The 23,426-nt window shown below is 40.1% G+C and overlaps 2 protein-coding genes and 1 long non-coding RNA gene across 9 annotated transcripts in view; 1 reads left to right on the forward strand and 2 right to left on the reverse strand.

Moving 5' to 3' along the window:
* On the forward strand, positions 1 to 12,705 carry LOC119017771. Of its 4 annotated transcripts, none has more exons than XR_005074548.1 (5): positions 1 to 343; positions 1,726 to 1,818; positions 6,829 to 6,976; positions 7,787 to 8,427; positions 12,576 to 12,705. It is a non-coding gene; the product is annotated as an uncharacterized LOC119017771 (long non-coding RNA). The 4 variants fall into 4 exon arrangements; XR_005074549.1 differs by lacking the exon at positions 12,576 to 12,705 and adding an exon at positions 10,850 to 10,939; XR_005074547.1 differs by lacking the exon at positions 12,576 to 12,705 and adding an exon at positions 7,253 to 7,386 and having other exon boundaries at positions 7,787 to 8,915.
* clec3a (C-type lectin domain family 3, member A) lies at positions 10,773 to 16,562 on the reverse strand. The gene is made up of 4 exons (XM_037094788.1): positions 16,428 to 16,562; positions 12,777 to 12,906; positions 12,579 to 12,665; positions 10,773 to 11,243 (listed from the first exon to the last, which is right to left on the reverse strand). Exons 2-4 carry the CDS (start codon positions 12,886 to 12,888, stop codon positions 10,846 to 10,848), a joined length of 597 nt encoding a protein of 198 aa, XP_036950683.1. The 5' UTR covers positions 12,889 to 12,906; positions 16,428 to 16,562; the 3' UTR covers positions 10,773 to 10,845.
* The window catches only part of vat1l (vesicle amine transport 1-like), a 12,086-nt gene continuing 3,326 nt past the window's right edge, over positions 14,667 to 23,426 (reverse strand). For 3 of the 4 annotated variants that reach the window (XM_037094785.1, XM_037094784.1, XM_037094786.1), the window contains exons 6-10: positions 21,771 to 21,874; positions 20,886 to 20,941; positions 20,565 to 20,759; positions 16,751 to 16,834; positions 14,667 to 16,620 (exon numbers count right to left, since the gene is read on the reverse strand). In XM_037094785.1, the coding sequence (XP_036950680.1) occupies positions 16,522 to 16,620; positions 16,751 to 16,834; positions 20,565 to 20,759; positions 20,886 to 20,941; positions 21,771 to 21,874 (538 nt within the window). In that variant the 3' untranslated portion in view covers positions 14,667 to 16,521. The remainder of the gene's footprint in view (positions 16,621 to 16,750; positions 16,835 to 20,564; positions 20,760 to 20,885; positions 20,942 to 21,770; positions 21,875 to 23,426) is intronic. The other variant, XM_037094787.1, reaches the window with a different exon arrangement.

Below are 23,426 nucleotides of genomic sequence, written 5' to 3' on the forward strand. Positions count from 1 at the left end.
AATCGCTTCAAAAACAATAGGGTCCTCGCAGGTTCCCTGCTCGGGCCCTAATTAAGGATCCATGGCGGGACTCAAACCCAGAGCAGAAGCAAAGCCTCCATTCACATCCTGCTCTACCACCTGAGCTAAACACCATTATGAGTTCACACTGGATGAATAAACACAATGAGTCCCGCCCACAGACTTTCTGACGAATGCAGGTGGAGCGCGCCGAAAAGGGGCGGTCTCGCTCGTTTCCCGCGTGAAATTAGTGGATTTCCCTCCAAAACTGTAGATGTGTATTTAAATAGCTGTTGGATCGTCACTCTGGTTCCAGCGGCTCTACTCTGAGGACACGAATACGGTCAGTAAACTCTTCTGTACGAATCTGCTTTATGTGTGTGCTTACCTGCTCAGTTCAGGTGTGTTCATGTCTGTGTGGGAGTTGTATAGATCTCAGGTGATTAGCCCAGGTGATGTTCCTTTATATCAAAGAGCTCCACATTGCAAAGTAACCTCCATGTTGTCTCAGCCTAGTGCCGGTTAAAATGGAGCCAGCCTCCCTCTCATGTCGGTCAGATTTGTTTTTGCCTCAAATGTTTCTGAAATAACTCTGAACACGAAACTGTAGACGTCTCGTGTGACTGTTTAGTGTTGAGATAAATTCGGCTGGAACATAATTCTGTAATTACATCCATTTAAACGCGCCGCGGACTGTATGTTTTGCCCAATGCACCAAACTCCATTGTGATTTTGGCCGTTTTATATCTGCGGTGTTACATGAACACTGCACAGTTAAGTAAATTTGGGTCACTGTCTCAGAACAAGTCGCTAGTTTCGTTAAATTCGGCTTGAAGTATTATTTATTTATTTATTATTTTAAACGGCATGAAAGCTGGTTAGCTAACGTTTACTGGTCAGTTTAAGTCAGTGGTTATGTTAGCTAGCTGAGTTTAAATTTGTTGGAGATGCACTGCAAGGTTTGGAAACATGTTACCAGCGGCTCAGCTGCTTTATTAACGGGCTACTGACACTATAATGAGCTTATAAAGACGTCTGGGTCATTTCATCGTTGTGTTTTTACAGACGGGTTTGCATGTTAGCTAAGGTGTGTGTCTGTTGGAGAGTGTTAGCATGACGCCATTATCGTGCTGTGTAATGTTAGCTTGTTAATACTATCATCTTTACAGCTGAATATCTGAGTACAGCACAGTTAGCTAACAGGCTCCAGGTGCTCAATAATGTCTCAGTATGTTAGTATGTCAGCATCTAGAAGGTCATTTTGAGCAGCTAAAGTAGTTTATACACAAAATAAGCAGCCTCATTGTAGCTGCACAGCATGTATTCAGTGTGTTTGTCTCAGTTTTGGTTTAATGTGTTACTGCAATCACTGCACTGTGTCAAAAGATAGACTTTGAAATCATATTACTCGTGTATAAAGCTCTTAATGTTCTCAGAACTTATTACATTTGGTTTACATTTGTTTTACCTTTAAAAAACACATTTATTAAATCAGATGAAAGTAGATTTTATAGTGCAGAGTGATGTGAGACTCCTGAGGTGATGTCATGCACGTGGTCACAGACCGCTATATCATTCTTTATTATGAAATGATAATCCTGTAAGAAATCCCATTTTGCCAGATGTGTCTATAATCTGTCCATACATCTTTTTTCTGCTTACAATCAGAATATGTGTATGCATGTAGTCATTATGTTATACTAAAGTGCCTCCTCCTCTCTCCAGGTGAACAGTGGGACTTGTCTTCAGCTTCAGGTGGAACAGCTCTGACCTGTATGGTGATCAGACCCGGAGAGGAGACACACCTGGTCCAACCAGGTCAGTGCAATATAGGTGCAAAAATTAGAGGCAGAAAGTGTGAGTTTTGTCAATTTCTGCTCATTAATACTCTATGATCAGTAAATGATTTTAGAGGATAGTCGAGTCTCATTCACAGGTCGTTGAATACCGACAGTTTGGGTTGGCAGAAGCCATGACAGTGTCACTGTTGGGACACTAGTCTCTCTCCCTCTTTTTCTGTTTGTCTTTAAAAAAAAGCTAATTAAAAAGGCAAACAAATTTGCAAGCAAGCAATGTACAGGTTAGTTCAATGGGGAATAAAAGAAGGAAGTCATAGTATTTTAATATTTACTAAGTGCGATATTGTAGCCAGCTGGCATTGTTTCAGTTTAACGAACACCTGCATTTATATATATTATGAATTATATAATTATATTTTATTTAACATGTATATCTCCACTGTTCAGCCACAACATTAAAACAACTGACAAGTGAAGTGAGCATTGATCATCTTGTTACAATCAAATGTTCTGCTGGGAAACTTTGAGTTCTGTCATTTCTGTGGATTCTCTTTGACAAACACAGCCACCCAAACACCGTTCAAACCAACTGCACCCCCTCATGGCAAAGAACCCAAGGCCTCAAACTGGTCTCCTCATTGTCCAGATCCCACTTCAGCTGAGCATCTGCTGGATGCGCCAGAACCAACTCCAATCCATGTTGGGGCCCCCATGGATCGGTCTTGGCTCTGACTGCATCCAGTGGAAGCTCAGTTGGATTGAGATCTGGGGAATCTGGAGGTCATGTTGACACCTTGAGCTCTTTCCCACGTTCCTCGGGTCGTTCCTGAGCAGTTTTTGCAGCGTTGCAGGCGCGTTGTCCTGCAGGGGGCGCACTGCCACCAAGGAGTGCTGCTGCCATGAGGGCGTGTACTTAGTCTGCAGCTGTGTTTGGGTGACTGGTGTTTGTCAAAGAGACATCACACGAATGCTGGGACCCATGGCTTCACAGCCGAACATGGCATTGGAACAAAATCATCCATGTTATTTATTTCACCTGTCACTGTTATAATGATATGACTCTCAGTGTATACACATGTTAAATACTCTATATATGTCTAAAATATCTATATGTCTATATTTCCTCTCAGTAAATCAAAATCTGATTGACCTGATTTGATTTGATAAAGCAAAGCCTGTTTGAAATACTTGTACTTCCTTTGAACCCTGTTGGTTTTGAGCTGGGACTTTTACATTTAAATGGACAGCTTCATTTATGTAGATTCAACACTAACATTAGCCTCGGCGTATTCCCCTAGCAGGCCACTAATAAGGATCCTATTCAGTTGCTGACGTGCAGCTGTGTGGTGGTGAAGTTTTTGGTTTAGAAGCGGTTCTTGTGGTCACATTCATGGTAGAGGTGCAGCAAACTGAGCTGTAAACACCAGCAGAATGACCGGAGACATGTTAATTTTTGGTGGCTTGTGTAAGGTTTGTTAGCAGTAGCATTCTTATTCATGGTAGAAGTGCAGCGGATTGAGAGCTACGACACCAGCAGAACTGAGCTGAGACGTGTTGTTTTGGAGGCCTTGTGGTGTAGAGCTTTCTGGGGACAAAAGTTCAGTAAGAGCAGTCCCGTTGTTAGTGGTCTGCCAGGCTTACCTGGTGTTATTGTAATTTATAGTTTAACTTGGCCAGACTTCAGCTATCTTCAATGGCAAATGCCCGAGTGCAGTCCATCGGAGCTGTAAGCAGTGTTTTCCATGAATGGCAGTAGTCAGGCCTTTGATCAGTTGCTGGTATTGGTAATAGCGTATCTTACGAGCCCTCGTGCGATCCCGCCAACTTACAGGTCCCTCATGTCCAGAAACCTATGGTTGGTAGAAGCGTGCACATAGTGTGCGTGTTTAGCTTGGGCTTCGGCCTGGCTAGGGACATGCTCAGGGCCACGGTAGAAGCTAGCCTGACGCCACTAAAGCGGCTTGGATCTCTGCCCTCAACTGTCCATGACGATTTCCCTCGCGAGTTCAGTGTGTATGGGCGCGATGCCTTTGCTTGAAGATAATGTTGAACCTCTGTGATAAAACTAAATGAAAACAATTGCAGGAATTCATTTTCTTTGCAACTGTGTGCAACAGCATCCTGCTTGATAACACCAAGCAGAGATCATTACAAAGCTGTTACAGGGCCCTCGGCCTTAATGCCCAGCAGACCACTGATAACGATCTGAATGTGTTGTGGTGACATTTTTTCTTTGGAAGCAGCAGTTGTTGTTGTTGTTGTCATGTTAATGGTAGAGATGTAGTGAAATGATAGCTACAGATACTTTGAGTGGTTGTTAATTTGTCTGAGTACTTCTGAGTGTATTGAAGGTTTGTTTTTAGTTCTTGTACATGTGCACTTGAGCGCGCAACTGTGTGCTCAGAGAGTGCTTGATAAGCTTTATGAAGCCTTTGGAGTTGTTGTCTTGTGAACTGATAGCTACATACAGCTTGAGCGGTTGTTAGTTATTTTGCACCCTTCGGAGTGTATTGAAGGTTTGTTTTTAGTTCTTGTACATGTGCACTTGAGCGCGCAACTGTGTGCTCAGAGAGTGCTTGATAAGCTTTATGAAGCCTTTGGAGTTGTTGTCTTGTGAACTGATAGCTACAAACAGCTTGAGCGGTTGTTAGTTATTTTGCACCCTTCGGAGTGTATTGAAGGTTTGTTTTTAGTTCTTGTACATCTGCACTTGAGTGCGCAACTGTGTGCTCAGAGAGTGCTTGATGAGCTTTATGAACCCTCGGAAGTTGTTGTTCTGCTGGCGAAAACATCGTGGTATGAAGCTTTTCAGGCTAACATTGTTAGCTAAACAATGTTGAGTGCCGTAAGCTACAATAGCCAGTTCGCCACTGTAGAGTTCCAGGCACCAAAGTTCAGTAATAGCAATCCAGTTGTTTGTGGTCAGGCTTGTGTGAACTGACCAACCAGACCAGACTTAAGTCCCACCTCAAAACCCATAAGATCGAGGAGAGTTTTTACAGCCACTGGATAATCACAAAAAATTTATATAAAAAATGTATCTTGAAATAAAATGTAATTGAAAATACATGTCTTCTCACTGTTAACAACTTGACTCTCTATGAGTCCTGTTAATAGCTCACAAAGTGCGTTATTTGACGACCTGAGAATGAGACTCAAAAAGCAGCTGTCTTTGTACAGAATTGCTTTATAAGTATGCCGGCATCATGCAATATATCAATTAATTAATAATTGTCCTCCATAATGCAGGACACTGGCTTGTCTCACATGGCCTCTCTAAGATCTCAACTTTCTGCTTTTAATGCTGATTAACTTAATCTATAATAATATATCATGTTTCATCAGCAAATGTTTAATATTGATATGAATCGACAAAGTAACTAGTAACTAAAGCTGTCAGACAAAGTACTGTGAAAGTATGAATAATATAGTTAAAACTAAATTTATGCAAAATATGAAAATTATTTAACATATATATATATATATATATATATATATATATATATATATATATATATATATATATATATATATATACACACTGTTCAGTTGAAACATTAAAACAACTGACAAGTGAAGTGAGCATTGATCATCTTGTTACAATCAAATGTTCTGCTGGGAAACTTTGAGTTCTGTCATTTCTGTGGATTCTCTTTGACAAACACAGCCACCCAAACACCGTTCAAACCAACTGCACCCCCTCATGGCAAAGAACCCAAGGCCTCAAACTGGTCTCCTCATTGTCCAGATCCCACTTCAGCTGAGCATCTGCTGGATGCGCCAGAACCAACTGCCATCCATGTTGGGGCCCCCATGGATTGTTATTGGCTCTGACTGCATCCAGTGGAAGCTCAGCTGGATTGAGATCTGGGGAATCTGGAGGTCATATTGACACCTTGAGCTCTTTCCCACGTTCCTCGGGTCGTTCCTGAGCAGTTTTTGCAGCGTTGCAGGCGCGTTGTCCTGCAGGGGGGGCACTGCCACCAAGGAGTGCTGCTGCCATGAGAGGGTGTACTTGGTCTGCAGCTGTGTTTGGGTGGCTGGTGTTTGTCAAAGAGACATCCACACGAATGCTGGGACCCATAGTTTCACAGCCGAACATGACATTGGAACACAATGATCCATGTTATTTATTTCACCTGTCACTGGTTCTAATGTTGTGGCTCTCAGTGTTTACACGTGTTAACTGCTTTTTACAGACACACTCAAAACCTCCCAAAAAAGGCTAAAAACTTCCACAAATACAAACAAAACCTCCACAAATACACAAAACATTCTCAAATATACTCAAACCTCCACAAAAAACTTTAACAAATTCACTAAAAATTTCCATAAATTCACTAAAAACTTCCACAAATACACTCAAACCTCCACAAATACACAAAAAGTCCATAAATTCACTAAAACTTCCACAAATATACACAAAACCTCCACAAATACACTCAAACCTCCACAAATCCAGAAAAAACTTAAACAAATTCACAAAAAATTTCCATAAATTCACTAAAAACTTCCACAAATATACACAAAACCTCCACAAATACACTCAAACCTCCACAAATACACAAAACGTCCATAAATTCACAAAAAATTTCCATAAATTCACTAAAACTTCCACAAATATACACAAAACCTCCACAAATACACAAAAAGTCCATAAATTCACTAAAACTTCCACAAACATACACAAAACTTCCACAAATACACTCAAACCTCCACAAATCCAGAAAAACTTTAACAAATTCACTGAAAATTTCCATAAATTCACTAAAAACTTCCACGAATATACACAAAACCTCCACAAATACACTCAAACCTCCACAAATCCACAAAAAACTTATACAAATTCATTAAAAATTTCCATTAATTCACTAAAAACTTCCACAAATCGACACAAAACCTCCGCAAATACACAAACCTTCACAAATATACTCAAACCTCCACAAATTCACTAAAAACTTCCACAAATAGACACAAAACCTGCACAAGAGACGTGAAACTACCACTGCTCTTCTTTCTCATCTTGCAGGTGATGGACAGTTGAAAGGACGAATCACCAAGATGAGCCAATCAATGGAGACGAGCCGCCACAGGAGCCTGAACCTGTACTTCACGAGGGGGATCAAACATGGCTGATATATCTGCAGTTCACTGCTCGTTTCTCCAGAATTATTTTTGTAAGGAGCAATATTTTAAATAATCTAGTGTGTGGTTCTTTGACCTTAAATGTTCAGCTGCTAGGACAGGATTTAAGTGACAGAGCTGACATGATGTCATCTCTGTTTGTCGGTCAACATTTGAGGTGATGAGGGCGGCACATGACCAGGATGTATGTCTTATTGACCTTATTTATAAAAATAATAATATGTATAATAATGTATTTATTTTTAGAGCACCTTTAAAAACAGTTTACATATTTAGTTTCATTATGATTTTGATGATTTACCACACAGGCAGTTGAGAGTCACAGTAAAGTTCAGTCCAGCCTGCTGAGATACGAATCACAAAACAAAAGGTGAAACACCTGAAAACAAAGGAGAAGAAATGGAGAAGGGACGGAGGACAGTGTGTTCTTTAGTGTTTAACGGTATGAGATTGTAAAAATGTCCACATTCCTCAGAAGCCTCACATTAAAGATATGTACAGATACGTTTGTCTTTTAACTGCTTCAGAAACACTGCAAAGAAAAAATAAATTAAAAACTACCTGACAGGTTATATGACAGCAAAAATATAAGAAACACTCTCACAACATAATAAATATGTACAATGAACTCTGTAGGTATAATTTGCATTATTATCTGTACCATCTAATTATTCCACAACAAGCTCACCAGGTTAAAATAAAAAGATGTATAGTTAACTGAACATAATTTATGGTAAAATAATGTGTATTGCTCCATAATGTACTTAAAAAAATACACTAAACTGTATGTGTTTTTTTGTGTCTTATTTAACTTATTTAAAGAAAAACTCTTCTGTCTGCAGATGAGTCGGTGCGTCTCGTCTCAAAGACGCACAGCAACCACAGATTCAGACCCATCGATGAAGCTGCACAGGGTCTTAAATAAGAGCTCCAGAAGTCCCTGAAGCCCTTACAGGAGAACCTAAAGGTCTTTGAACAAGTTAAAGGAAACTGAGCTCAAACAGCAGAAGGCATCAAGGTCCAGGCCCGACACACAGAGGCGCAGATCAAAGAGCAGTTTAAGAGCTTCATCAGTTTCTACAAGAGGAAGAGGAGGCCAGGATCTCTGCTCTGGGCAGAGAAATAGCGGCACTTTCACAGTCAGAGCCACAGAGGAGGATCAGACAGCTGAAGACGTCTCAATCCTGCAGAACTACAAGGCTGAAGTGAAGAGAGTCCAGCAGCGCCTCCTGCTGGAGGATCCACAGCTGGTCTCAGGAGCTCTGATAGACCAGGCCAAACATCTGGGCAACCTGAGCTTCAACATCTGGAATAAGATGAGGGACACTGCTGTCATTCTGGATCTGAACTCTGCTCATCCAGAACTCCTCCACTGTTTGTCTGTGATGATAACTGTGCTGATGATGAGGACTGTGGTGATCAAGCAATGTGTTCTCCCACTGAAGTTTATCAGGAAATAATGTCTCTGCAACAGTGAAACTAAGTAAGTTAAAAGTTCAACCAAAAAGGAAAGTTCACTCTTTATCTACTCACCCCCAAGCTGACTGAAAGTCAGGTGAAGTTTTGTGGTCCACAAAACATTTCTGGAGCTTCAAATGCAAGACAATGTGGCAGCATTCTCCTAAAAAAACTGAAATAAAAACTTCAAAAAAACACAGAAAATAAGATAAAATGGCTCCTTGCAGCTTGTCCAGCCTCCAACACAAACATAATGTGATAAAATATTAGAAACATTTTCTTATTTATGGCTGATTGGAATATTACATCACTGACTTTCTCATGCAGTTCCCATGGATCGTGATCAGAATCAGAATCAGAACTCTTTTATTCATCCTGCAAATGGGGATATCTGTGTGTCACAGCAGCATAAGGACAGTTCAATTTAACAATAAAGAATAATCATAGTACAAAATGAACAACATAATAAAAAGGTAAGAAACAGATTCCTATAAACATAATATGTACAAGTGTCCCGCCCCTTTCTGTGACATCACCCCATGAAGTCATCGTTCACATTTAATTTAATTACTTGTCCACATGAGGCATAATGCAACGAAATAGTTTCAGGAAGAAGCTGAAAGTATCATCGTCCAGTAGCTGAAGAGAATTTTTTCTCCAGTTCTTCCAGCTGCTCTACACTCTGGCGATGATGTCACGCACTCTAGCTCACGCAATACACACCCATTATAAAATCAGAAGACGGCCTAAAAATCTGTAAAACTAAAACTGTGATGGTTTGGAAACCGTAAGAGATTTTTAAAAACTGAATACATGCCCAACAGTTCAAGGTCTTCCGACTCTTTAAAAGGTGGAATGGTATCTGTAGCTCAAAGCATGAAGCACAAGAAGAGGTTGAAAGTCGATGAGTTTTGAAGAGGATTTTAAGATTTTCCCATTTACTTTCCATTCAAACTAATCAGACTGTGACCAGATCGCCATCTATTGGCCGATTTGCACCAAATTTTACACAGAGCCTCATCAGTCCATGGAACACAATTATGAACATTTACGTGATAATCGGACCGTATTTTGTTTAGATGTGCAAGATTGTCTGCTTTCAACACAATATGCAGGATTTTGTTGTTTTATATTTCGGCCGTTTTAAGGACTATCAAAATACTTTTGATAACTTTTTGTCAGGGGGGTCCATAGATGCTTCACGCAAAATTTAATGCCAATTGGTCAAATTGCCTAGGAGGAGTTCGAAAAAGTAGCTTTTTCATTTGTCGCAATTTTGCGAATGGAAAGTTAATGTAAAAGTGGGCGTGGCCTACACCAAATAATTCAGCTGCATGCAGGGAACATGTAGATAAAAGGTTTACCAATGTGTGACACAATATGTGTGAGTTATGGGCCAAAAACGCCTTCAAGTGGAAAACAGCGCCACCTGCTGGTCATTTTTGGTGTGTAAGTTGCAGGGGCTAGTCTATACCACGCCTATGAATTTCATTCCCATAAGTGTTATGGTTTGGGCACAGGGCCAAATATAATTTTAAACTGGCATCAGGGCGCCACCTAGTGGCCAATTGATAAGTCCTTTGTCAGATATCCTCAAGAGCGCAGTGGCAATGACTATACCAAGTTTGGTGTCAATCCGCCCAACCGATGTGGAGATATAAACTATTTGAATTTAAAGAGCGCCACCTTGTGGTCATCGCCTAACCTTTTGGACACATCATCAGGAATTCATGTCAAAGTATTATCTCAAGTTTCATGTCATTTGGACACACCGTTGTGGAGATATCCAACACTTCCTGTTTGGCAGGAAATCTGCAGGAAGTTGTTATTTAATAACGTGAGTATTGTTTGGCCTATCAAAATTCTTTTAATAACTTCTTGTCAGGAGCGTCCACAGATACTGTGTGCCGAGTTTCGTGCAAATCGGTGAAATCGCCTGGGAGGAGTTCGAAAAAGTAGGTTTTCGACATTTTGCGACGTAGCGAAAAAAAACGGTAGGCGGAAATGGGCGTGGCCTATACCACGAGACCACTTCACTGAACGCGTGGATATAAGGAATTTGAATGTGCGACAAAGTATATGGGAGTTATAAGCCAAAACGCGCTGTGCTTAATTAACAGCGCCACCTAGTGGTGGAAATTCAGGACGACAATAGATTATAAAATTTTTCGCCAGGTGTGACTTATATTCCAAGTTTGGTGAGTTTTTGGGTATGTCCAGGCAGTGAAAAATGCAATCATTTCGTCCGAAGAAAAAATAAATAAATAAATAAATAAAGAATCGCTTCAAAAACAATAGGGTCCTTGCAGGTTCCCTGCTCGGGCCCTAACAAGTCATGCTTCCATTTTGAATCAGCACAGAAATGACAACTGAGCTTTGAACACTTTTTAATGAGGGAGCCATTCAAATGATCATCACATTCTTAACAACCACCGTGTCTCCTTCAGGGAATGACATATTCGCAGATGTACTTCTTGAGGCTGCGACACACCTCGTCGTACCACTTGCCTTGTGCGACCACTGAGAGAGCAACACAGCTCTCCCTCTTCGTTCCTGTGGGCTGCTTCTTGGAGCGATCCCAGTTGAAGTAGCTGACTGGCAGACTGTTGACATCGACATACTGGCCTTCTTTCACTATGTCTGCCACACCGATCCAGAAGTCCTTGGATCCCGGGGCACTCCTCTTAGCATAGTCTCTCAGTTCATTGTTTTCCATCAAGTCCCGGGGCGTCGCAAGGGTTCCTCCTTGTGCAATACAGTCTTCGTTTGCTTCGTGGTAATGTTTGGGCTCCTCAATGGTGAGGTAACACTTCCTGTGAGCTTTGATGCCACGGAGACAGACTGAAAACACAAAGCACTTACTTCATGAGTGAGCTGAATTGTGAAGTAAATGTATTGTACTTTTTTAAAAATACTTATGAATCCCCCCCTTTTTTTCCTTAGCTAAGATTTGTAGCAATCATACAGCAACTCTTTTTAAAAAAACTTTTAATAGAGAGGGCTCACACACTGAATAGTGACTACTAAACTGTCCATGTAAGGAAAACGCAGTGTAATAATAGATTACAGATAGATTACAGAAATAAAAACAGCAAGTATATGGAAACAACAGAACACTATTTTAAAGAATAGTTATAACATAACCTATGAAATGAGTTATGTGTTACGTAGATTCTTCTCCTTGGACAGTTTAACCTTCAACTTCACAATTTAAGGGGTCCCTTGAGTGCTGCTGCCCTCTGCTGGTGACTCAGAACACTAAGCAATTCAAAATCTAGTTTTTCAAGTCACCAATTATGTCCACGCACACACACACACACACACACACACACACACACACACACACACACACACACACACACACTACATGGCAGCTCAGTGGCCTTGATTAACAAGTAACAGCCAGGGGAGGGCGTGTTACTTGGCACGTTGTTGTGTACACACATTTTTCCATCTAATTCTTTCAAGGAGATTCAGTTTCAGTGGTCACATTTAATGCACTTTTTGTCCATCATGTTGAGTCAGTGATAAAAAGGGTGATTAATCAAAGGAGAAAGAAAAAACATTTAGTTTGTGTATAGCACTTGAATAACAAACGTGAAAAATTGTAATGTTTATGTAGAAGTTCCCCTCAGCTCTAAGTGTAACTGAGTAAACGCATGAAGTCTGCGTTTGTTTGAATTAATCACTATGCTATTTAACTGATTTAATTTTGACACAGACTCAACATGACAGCAAAGCTTTGCATCAATGTGACACTATACTGGACTGTAAAATGCACATGCAGTTATTATACTTAGAGATACACGATGTAGTTCGGGGAAATACATTTAAACTCAGGTAACATTTACAAAATCAATAAGGTAATAACACTTGTAATGTATAATATTTGATGTGTTTTTGTACCAAAAAGTAAACAAGTGTAAAATTAGTTTATTCAGTCATGAAAATCAAAAGATGCAGTTTTCTCTTCTGATGAAACTATCTCCCCCCAAAAACTACATAGTTCTCCCTTAAAATCACTGTTTTTAGGCAAAAAATCATAATCACAATATCAACCAACCACTGTCCTGTGACTTTGACTTATTTCTTTTAAACAAACACATTTTAAGACTGCATGTTATCTCCTGTCATCTCTTCTCTGTCCAACCTCTCCTCACTGACTCGGGGCAGTACCTGTCTGCAGCGCCTGCATCTCTTTGAGTGAATTCACCTCCTGCCACAACCGCTCCAGCTGGGACTTCACATCATCTTCCTCCGCAGCTGCATCTCGATGAAGAGGCGAGGAAAAAAAAAAAAAAAACACAGGACAGATGACCATCGGTGGCGGTTCTCGTTATCTCCACCATGTGTGTGCCGTGTGTGCGTGGTTACCTCCGGCCTGCCGAGGTGTCACGGCCTTCCTGGTGCGGGATGGACGGCTGGAGCTGAAGTGGAGCAGGGAGAAGCAGAGGACGAGGAAGACAGGGAGGGCCAGACGTGCCATGTCTGAGTCCAGTGGATCCTACAGGACGGGACACAGTGGCACACCTTGTACTGCTGCGAGAGGAACCGAAAAACTCTGCAGGCGGCTCTATATATATACTGGCCCTCTATGTGCCTCTCTGGGTGCGCTCCCTGCATTGGCTCCAGCTCTGTTTGTGTTTGTCCAAACATCAGGAGGAGGTGAGAGAGGTATAAGGGTGGAGTGGCAAATAATGACTTCCTTGTGTCTGGCTTTTTGATAAATATTTACTTGGGACAAGGTGCGCTGAGCAGCATTCCCTTTCATTTCACTAACAAACTGGAAATTCTTTGACTGCTCCGCTATTACAGAGTGTTCTTCACCCTGTCCAACGCTCAGTGTCAGTCTTTGGACTTGTGAAAAGTGATGTTACGCCTCTGTGCCATCCCCAGAAAGAAAGTGCTGGACTGTCAAACGGTCCCACCAAATTATCATTTATGTACTCTAAGTGGTATCAATCTACACTTAGAAGGCTTGAATGTACACTTTCCAGTGTAAGAAACAAGAACGAGAACAGAGTAAATGCTGTTGCGACTGACTGCCTCTAGATATCTTTCCAATGTTTCAATGACCACTTGTATGATCTTTAAAAAAATAAAGCCCCTGTGAGACTAGAGGAAGTCCAGCTCCCAGCTCAGGTCCAGGCCAAGTTATTTTTAGAGTGAGATGTTGTATATAGATGGGAGGGGAGAGCTAAATAAGAAAAACCTTTTGGGGCATATGGGCTCATTATAGCACCACGACTTTCAAACCCAGCTCATGCATGTTTTTTCCCATTTTCACAGTCTTCAAACTGCACATTTACAAAAACGCACACACACCCTATAGGGGACGAGTTTCAGATATATGTTGTTTTCCAGCAAGTTATGCAATCTGCCTTGAAATAAACATACAAGAAAATAAATGTATGTTTGTCTTTGTTTTGTTTACCACATAAGGTTGTGACAAATATTGATACTGTAATACTGTTTCAATACCACATGTTTAAAATGAATCAATATCCACATTTGATAGAATTTGAAGTACCAAATCTCTCTAAAAAAAAAAAAACTACTAATGTGTTGGTTTAGTCACATTTCCTGTACCAGCACTGTGCACAGGTTTTTAATTTGAAAATTATATATATAAAAAAAAATGTTTTGGGCCTTCAACTCCCCACCCTTTTTCAGTGGTATCAAAAGAGGTATTGAGTTTTTTTGTATCAAAGTATTGTGATGGCCTTACAGACAGCACGTTGCACTCTAACATCTATTTAGTTTAGACTCCTTGCACAGTATGGAGTCCACGTTCTGTTTAGTCAGCATGCAAAAAAAAAAAAAGAAAAAATCTGTTGCATTTGCAAGAACTTCTGTTCCAAACAGCTAACACTTCTGTCTTTCCATCCTGAGGCAGACGCAACACCCAAACTAATCCTGAGTTGAGGATGAGACAGACAGTGACTGTAATGAGGTCAGGTGTTCTGGTATAATTATTAAGACACTGCACACATACACACATTGTACTACCTGTATAATTTGTTGCCATCTGTTGCCAAATTGAGGGATGTGCGGTACACTTTGTAACATATTTCAAATTTTAAAATGTAATGTACACACACAAAGAAGTCATTGTTTTTGTTTGTTTTAAATAAGTAGGCCTATCTATAGAATATGTGTATCAAAAGAGAAGAGACACACTTTGAATTTGGAAAGAACTGACTTCAGGCAGGCCGCAAATCTCATGTGGGCCAGAAAAAGAAAAAGAAACACACAATCATGAGATACTTTGCAGATAAATGTATTCAAGTAAACAGAGTTGTACTCAAAGAAAGTACATAACAAGGAAGAAAATGTGAATATGCAACCACAGGTAAACCATAGTTTATAAGGATTCTTGTAAGCACACTACAATGCTAAATCATGTGCCAAACACTTCTTTAGACACTTTTTTTTTTCACAAGACAATGTGAATGCACACTCAAAAACATCCTCTCTCTCTCACACACACATTCAAACACATAATCTGACCCGACACTGAAGGCATCAAAATTGAGATGTATTTCTAAAGTGTCTACACGTCACCATCCTTTTTTCCAAACAGACAAATCAATTTCTAAAGCACTTCAGTACCCCTGATAAATGTTCACTCCTGTTAGTTTGTCTCTTACTATGCTGTTCCATTCATTCTGTCCTATCATGGCATTTTTTAATTAAATACTGGCTTTTATTAGAGTTGAGAAAATATTTTTTTTGACGATACTCTGGCCTTCACTTTGATAATCCAAAGTAATAAATAATTCAAATGACTAGCTGATATAAAGAACACCGAATAAGCACAGCAGGAGAAATGGTTAAACGTTGTTACCTTCACAAATAATTACAGATCAGCCAGCTGTAGCTATTTGCTCCCGGCCAGCTGTTCTCCTCTCGCGCTTCACTAACAACTTGCAGATGTGGAGTAAAGCAGAGGGCATCATACTTGAAAACAAAATAACACACACCACCCTGCCTTTGTACACCAGCTCACTGCAAAAATAATTTATGTTCTTCGTGTTCTTATGGCACTTTTGTTGTGAGGCACCAGCAATTAAACAACTTTGGTCAGACAGGCAAAGCAGAGACTTCGCAACCCTCGAACTGCAGTCTGTCTGATGACTTCACGATCCTTCACTGAGAAAATCCAGAATTTTGTATTTACATATTTTTCTGAAAGATTCTGATACAGATATGAACTCGAAACTTGGAATGTGTTCTGTTCTATGCCAAAAACGACGCGCCAAATAAATGTGACGCAGTCTAGTGCAGCACATTATGTACTGTGCTTTATTAAAAGTTATAAATACACAGTTTAGTGGGTAAATGTGTCAGATTTACCTTCCTACAGATTACATGATCAGGCAAGGAAGAATCTGCAAAAGTTTAGGCATCCATTTTTGTATTCCAGTTAAAAATATGAAGCGTTTCTGTGGGTCGTGTCAATGCAAACTTCACTCGAGGAAGGCAGTTCAAGCCTCAAACACTTGTTTGTAGCTCAAAGGCACTGGTGATCCCATAATATTACACAGTTGGCAAACAGAATAAAATATCATGCATCTATCTACACACAAAACCTTTGATCTACTGCTCTACTTTTCCATTGCTCTCATATTACAACGGTCATCACTGAGGACAGACATGATGTGGCACCTATGAGCTGAATCTGTTTCTGAAGGATGCTAATCTTGAAGTGATGACGGTGAGCCAGCATGCTAAAATGCTTGTTCTGTCTGTTACTAAGTCAATAAACTGTTGGCAGATGCAATCATCTGTAAATTTGACACAAACCTATTCACATCATCAGCTAGCATAATGTCCATATCATATTAATACTACTTCGAGAATTCCACTTGTTGCCCTCGGTGAGAAGAATGTCATTACCCCAAAAAATCAGCTTGACCGATCAACTGACAAACAACAGGGTACAAGAGGCACAAACATATTCTGTACAAACATACATTCATGCATTCATGCACACGGCACATGCATACACACACAGGCACATACTGCACGACACTATGTGTGTGTGGTAGTATTCCTCTGTGGGGGGTGGGGTGTGTGCAGCCTCTCCAGTCTCTAGGTGGGTTGGGGTGCGCTGGGCTTAATGGATGAAAGGCATTCGCTCCTTGCTGTCGTTGTCTCCCTCTGGCTCCTCTTCCTCCTCTCCTGCTTCACTGGTTTCTGTGCTGTCGCTGGCCATCTAGTGGTGGTAAAATATTATGCAGCTGTCATTCTCTGTATACTGATACTACTGGCAGCCTTGTCTGTTACTTTCTGATCAGTTAATTCCTGTCATTTACTAAGAACACACAAAACAATGTTTCAGTTACCAGAGGAGTGGGAGTCTTCTCAACATCCAGAATGAGTTTTCCTATGTTGCCTCTGTCATGAATTCTCTGCATGGCCTCTTTTACCTGAGAATAAAACACAACAATTAACTTATCATCAACCAGCTGAGCTGTCGGGAAACGACATCATGACTAAATGTGAGATTGTAATATCAACAAATGAAATCTCATAAAATGATGGCTCTTGTTTTCAACATCTAAATATGGCACAGCTCCTGTAATTACTGAAGGAACATGTGTGGAACTTTGACAAGAACTTGGGTTTATACACACAAATAGATGTTTGATTTTGGTTTGATTTTAATTCAGCATAAAATAATAATTTGCTTCTTTCTTCTCTGTGGTCGGCGTAGTTTATTTAAAACCAAACATAAACACAGAGGAAGAAGTTCTTGTTACAAAACAGTTCGAGGCTTGTACTGCAGCCAGACTGTTTTATAGAAAAACACCAAGTGCCAATTTCATTTTTTTTTTAACAAATGTATCTTATTTATAACATTGCCCCTTGTCATCATGTTTTCAGTTTTCATTTTTTAAAAACTGTCACATTTTTTGAGAGCACTACCATTGTTCCATTAACGTAATTCTAGTATTACTGCAACATTTCTTGTGTACGTTGATCAACACATCCCACAGGTCAAAGCTATAAACAATGAAACTTCAATGCTACTCGTGAAAGCTCGTCTGACTCAACTGTGTAGAAAAAAATTCACACATCACAAAAGATTAGCGCAGGATGCCGTAACTTGCTTTCTCATTACAGTCTGCACAAAGAAACAACTGAATGTGCCTCTTTGTCTGGGGGCCATTGTATCACGAGCATTCATTTGCTAAAAGAAACGTCGGAAATCATGCCAAGAGCAAAAAATAGGTCAGAAACTTGCTCGGCACTGCTGCTAGGTAAAGTTTGCAGAAGGGGAGTGGGGGAGGGACACGGGGAGTTAATCCACTTGGATCGTAGGTGTAATTGGACTTTCCTGGTACTTTCAAGCAACCATTGTAAGATTTTGTACGAGGATTCACTTTTTATTTCGTGTGTCCTAATCAACATTTACCTTTACCCTCACTCTTTTCCAAAGTCAAGGTTTGGTGGTCAAATCACCTCCTGTTAGTTTGATCCCGTCACAAACTCTCCACCTTTTCGTTTCAGAAAAAAAGCTTGCATGGTCAATATAAAATCCAACACCCTATGAATTCTCCCCCCAGGCATACCAAGAGATGAGGCAGACCGTGCCCCTGACACTACATCCCACATCATCCTCCCCTGTAATGAGATTCTTCACGGGCACTAGTTCCAGTGAAAGGCCTGAGCAATCTGCCAGAGTTTAATGACAACAGTACACGGGGAGTTTCCCATGAGAAATGAAATTTCAGCAATCATTTCATCACACACTCTCCCCCGAACGGTAGACAGAGTTCAGATTGACTTGTAATCAGCTACTTTTGATGTATAACCTGCACTGCCTCGCCTTTTATCAGTATTCCAGGAGCTTTTTTGGCAGTGAAATAAATTCCAAACATTTTACTAGTGAAGACAGAGGACGTGTTGGATACATTCTGATATTGCTGATTGGAGGAATTAGGCAAATCACCCCTAGGTTAAACTCTAAACTCAGAAAATGGCTTTCACTGAAGTTATAATGATACCATTAGTCATAATATATTAGGAAATGGAGATCAAACTAAAATACAACAGAAAGCAGCTTTTATCCTTTTGACTCTGCAGTTGTGGCTCATGGAAGTTATGGACTAAAATGCGTTTTACCAGGGGTGCATTTGAGAGCATCAAAAACACAGGTGTAACCGAGCATTTAAAATACAACTGGACTAGTCACCAAATTCTTGGTCTGAGTGCATAAGTGAAGTGAATAAGTGAGCGAATGAGTGAGTAAGTCTGCACAATTAATCGAAATAGTGAAATTGCACTACATAGGTTGATACATAGGTACAATGTGTGACAAAACTGCAGTACAAACAAGTACTGCGGTGTAATGTAATGTCTGGCACAGACCCAAACAAATGGCTCGTCATCATGATTTTGCACTGAAAATGAGCACTGCGCAGAAACGATCATTCATAATATCTGTCAAAACAAATCGCAATATTATCATCTTTTATTGTGCAGAAAGAATAGAAAGTATTCTCACCTATTCCAGCTAACAGACCCTTTTTTTCATGGCTGACATTTCACTGTCAAAGCAGGAAAGGCGCAGGTGTGACCAATAATGTTAACGATAGCTCAGTTCTATTAAGTGTCCCGGTGAACCATGTAAGTGAGGGAGCATACACAACACAGGAGCCCTGGGACAAGTTCAACTAAATTGGAATGCAGCCGATATTAATGTCATAAATTCCACCTGTGCTTTTCCTGCTTTGACAAGTCAAACAATGTCTGCTGTGAGGCTGAAATCAGGTGAAGCAATGCCAGAATTACATGTTGCTAATCTCCATAACAAAAGCTGTAGCCCCTCTCACCTCAGGCATAACAAAACTAATCAATCAAGTACAGTTTTCACAACAACACACTGGGGCTGTCTCTTTCAATTTGAAATTATTACATTTTTTACATTCTTTACATTCAATTTTCTGCTTGACCTGTTGCAAGTGCCCTTGAACAATCAGTAAACTAAGCTAATCATAATTTTGATTTTGGAGGAGGACATTGGCAGGCATAGCCGTGCTGATTGGAGAATCAATCTTGTCCAGCACATATGGACAGTGGTCACACATGCACTGGCACGGAACAGGGATACAACAACACTTTTTATCCCCCCCATTTTCAGATGCTATTGTGATAAAGTGGTAACATCTAAAATAGGTAACAGTCATAGTGCGTTGGCAATAAGTCTTAATGTTATGGTGTCAAACATGCACCTACTTTTACTTGTGTTACAATCACAGCCATGAGTGTCGCCTTCAAACCAATTTTTTAAAAAAAAATGTTGTGTGCGTTCAAATTGTGTTGAACTTTAAACTTTTTGAAAAAGAGAGAGCCCTTGCCCACACACAGTCCAGCCCTTACAGTCTATCGTGGTGTGTCTCATTAGCTTTGACCTCAGAGATACCACGACTAATGAGACGCTCTCAGGCAGACCACATCTAGGGGTGTGTTCGAACGTCTCATGTCATCTAACAGAGGCAAGCTTTGCAGTTATGGAGCTTCATTTACCAGGAAGTTATGTCCACCAGAATACAATTAAGTGGTAACTGCCATACTATTGCCTGATATCTGCTGATTTAGGATTTAATAAGGATTGGGTGAACCCTGAGGACTGCAGAAGATGCACCAGTTGTGTTTTGGAAAGGCTGAAGGCACGATTCAGCGCACATGAGAAAAGTGACTTTTTCAGAGGTGGACTTTGCACCAACAAGAAAAAATGTCACTCAATTTTGCATTCAGTATATTCTAAACAATGACCGATAAGCTGGTCCGAAGATGCTAACATACAAATGATTAGATTAAGTTCTTCCTCAGAAATGGAACAACCACAGGTAAAGGGACACCTGAAGAGTTTGTAGGGATCGCGAGTGAAATGACTGACGTGTGGGGTTTGTGTGGGTGTGATAATAACTGTGGAAGAGGCAGAAGCAACCTACCCACCATCTGTGGAAGTCTGTCCAAGAACAGCTGACAATGTCCCACAGAAAGCAGCAGAGACAAACAACAGCTGATCTGCTGTCCAAGATGATTGTAGAAAATCTCTCCTCATGTGACCACCACTGCCATCAGTTCATGTTCAATCTGAATCTCATTGATCTGACCGCCTTACACCCTTTGATCACCCCAGGTTCTTACCTCCTCCAGCGCCCACAGGGAGTCTACAACCGGCTTGATTTTCTTTTGGTTGTAGAGACATAAGAGTTTGTCCATCACTGTTTTCACGAGACTACATTTGCCGTGCTTGAAGAGGAGGTTGAGGAGAGAGAATCCAGCTATAACTTTGTTCTCCTCATAGAGTTTAATAGGATTCACCTTCTCCACCTGCCACCACTGGAGGGGAAAAAAAAACCAGAGAGGCACGTCAATCGCGGGTGACTCATTTTAGTTTGTGCGAGTGTGTGTTTCATTTGCTATGAAATGATCATTGGATAGTAACAGACTGCATCTCTGACTCACGGATTTTGCAAAGCTGAAGAAACTCTTTGTTTCCCCAGTTACCATGTTTGACGCGCCTGAAAAAACACAAAGAAAAGGATTTCTGTATGCTGGACAGAAGTGACTGGTCATTAATAAGCAGCCATGAAGCATGAAAGGTGAAGTGGGGGAGAAAGAGTTGGCACCTTTAGACCCTTAGATCGGTGCAAGCATGCCTTTGCACAAATTCAGTGTAACCAAAACTAATTAATTAATCTACTGCTAATGCTGTTACCGTATTCATAAGGCCTGACAGGAACTAAAGTAATTAACAGAGATCAGATTAGAATGGTAGTTGTAAAGGAGTGTGGAGTATGTTTAATTAGAGTGAGCCTCACTATTTCCTCACTCGTCTTTAAAGGAAGGATTTGATATCTTAATTGATATTTTTTCCCAGAGTAAGCTTAGGTTAACGATAAAGACTTGATGCCAGGCCTCCAGCAACTGAAGCAGAGGTTGAAGCCAACTTGACATAAGTCCAAAACGTTAAGTGACAACATCATGTGATGCACCCTAAACCTACAAGACTTTTTTCTCATAGGCTTACATTCTCAAAGAAGCCTCTGTAAAACAATGGATACATTTTTTTGCATGTCACAACCACCATTAAATGGTTTGTTTTACTATCAGAAATGGGGAAAAAAATAAATCAGACAATAAGTGCCTCCATAGATCACAAATTACCACATATGTCTCACAAAAAACATTAATCATTTGATTTACAAAGGAATATGTATCAGACTATTTGCCTGTTTCGGTGTACCAGACTATTTGCTTGTTTCCATGCTTCCATTCATTATATTACGTTATCTGTATCTTGGCTCAAGTTTTATATATAATGGTCAGTATGTCAGTACATATTCTCACCGTAGAGGATGTAAGTTCCTAAAGGCTTCAGCAGAGTCAGGCCTTTCCCTGTGTTCTCTCCACACAGACAGTCTAACACGATGTCCACTCCATCTGGAGAAATCCTAAAACATCAAGAGCAAAGTAAAGTTCACTGAACAAAAGGACTCATAATATGAATGTCATGACTACAAATATGCGTATAGCCTGAACATTAGTGCTGCAATTAACAATTATTTGCAGATTTATTTTCTATTAATAATTTTGTCCATCAAATATCAAAAATATTTAATCTGTCTTACACAGTTTAAGGGAGCCCAAGCTGAAATCTTCATATGTTTTGTTTTTGTCTTACCAACAGTCCAACACACACACAAATGTTGAGTTTGCAATAAAGTGGGGCCCCAACCAGAGAACCAATAAAGCTTTTGCTTTATAAATGCATCAAGTGGCTAATTGATAATCATTGCTTTGAGCTGAAACATATAATCAGTTAAAAGCTGTTCACCAGAAAAGGCATTAGTATCGTTTTTGAGAATCCAAAGCTCTTCTTTTTAATCATTTAATAATGGCCTGGAGGTCTTGTAGACTGTTTGTTGGACAAAACAAATGATTTGATGAGAAAACATTGTGCTTTTAGGAAATGGTGATTGTCCTTTAATGGCAAAACAATGACTCCTGAAAATAATCAGTAGATTAATCAATAAAGAAAATTAGTTGCCACCCCAAAATAGTTGCAGAATCAATTTTATGTCCATCCACTGATCAGTTAATGGTATGTTCTACTGAACATGTCGAGCTAATCAACAGACCTTTTTTGTTGAGATAAAGTTAAATCAGAGGCTAACTTCATCCATTGATAAGGCTGTCTTACCTTGTTTATGACTGTGAGCACTAAATGTATAAAAAAAAAAATAATTAAAAGAATGCAAAACATATGCACATATTTATGAGTCAGTCTATGATTCAAACTCTGGAGCAGCTTCAGGTTTTGTGTAATCACAGATTCATAAGACTTTAGCAACGATTCTCAGGAGCATTACTCCGAGAAAAAGTTGCAGTGCACAGCCCACATGTCTGCCCACTGCTTTCTTATAAAGAACTTATTGATGTTTTGCAATGCCCACATTACTCCTCATCAGAATCATCCTTTATGTTGTGTAACAAAAATGTTTAATGATCTTGTCGCACAGAGAATCAGCCGGACGCAAAAGAAAAAAAAAAAAAAAAAAAAAAAAGGTCTGCCTTGAAGTGACTCATTAAAGGCACGGATACAAAAGAATGAAAGGCATGCTTTTATCAAGGCAGCCATAATTCCTCACTTTCTGCCTTTCTGCCCTGGACACCTGCTTGGCTAAACTGCTTGGTGGTCTTGTGATTCCCATGGTTTTTTGCCTTTTGTAAAATGACTAATTTAATTGTACTTTGCTCTTGATCCGGAGAAGAATGTGTGGGCCATAGAGATGAAAGGCATATTAATCCACAACCACTTGATATGTAGGCAGAGATCATGAAACAGTAAGTGCTTTTAAGAAAGTGTATGTATCATAATCTGAAAAAATGTAAACTACATGTGGGGCAAATGTATCCTTTGTTACATCACTCAAGCTCTCTGAAGCAGAGGAGGCAGGATGGTGCTGAGCTTCACAACATCTTCACAAAACAGATTAAAACTTC

This window comes from Acanthopagrus latus, chromosome 4 (genome assembly GCF_904848185.1).
Source record: "Acanthopagrus latus isolate v.2019 chromosome 4, fAcaLat1.1, whole genome shotgun sequence".
NCBI lineage: Eukaryota > Metazoa > Chordata > Actinopteri > Spariformes > Sparidae > Acanthopagrus > Acanthopagrus latus.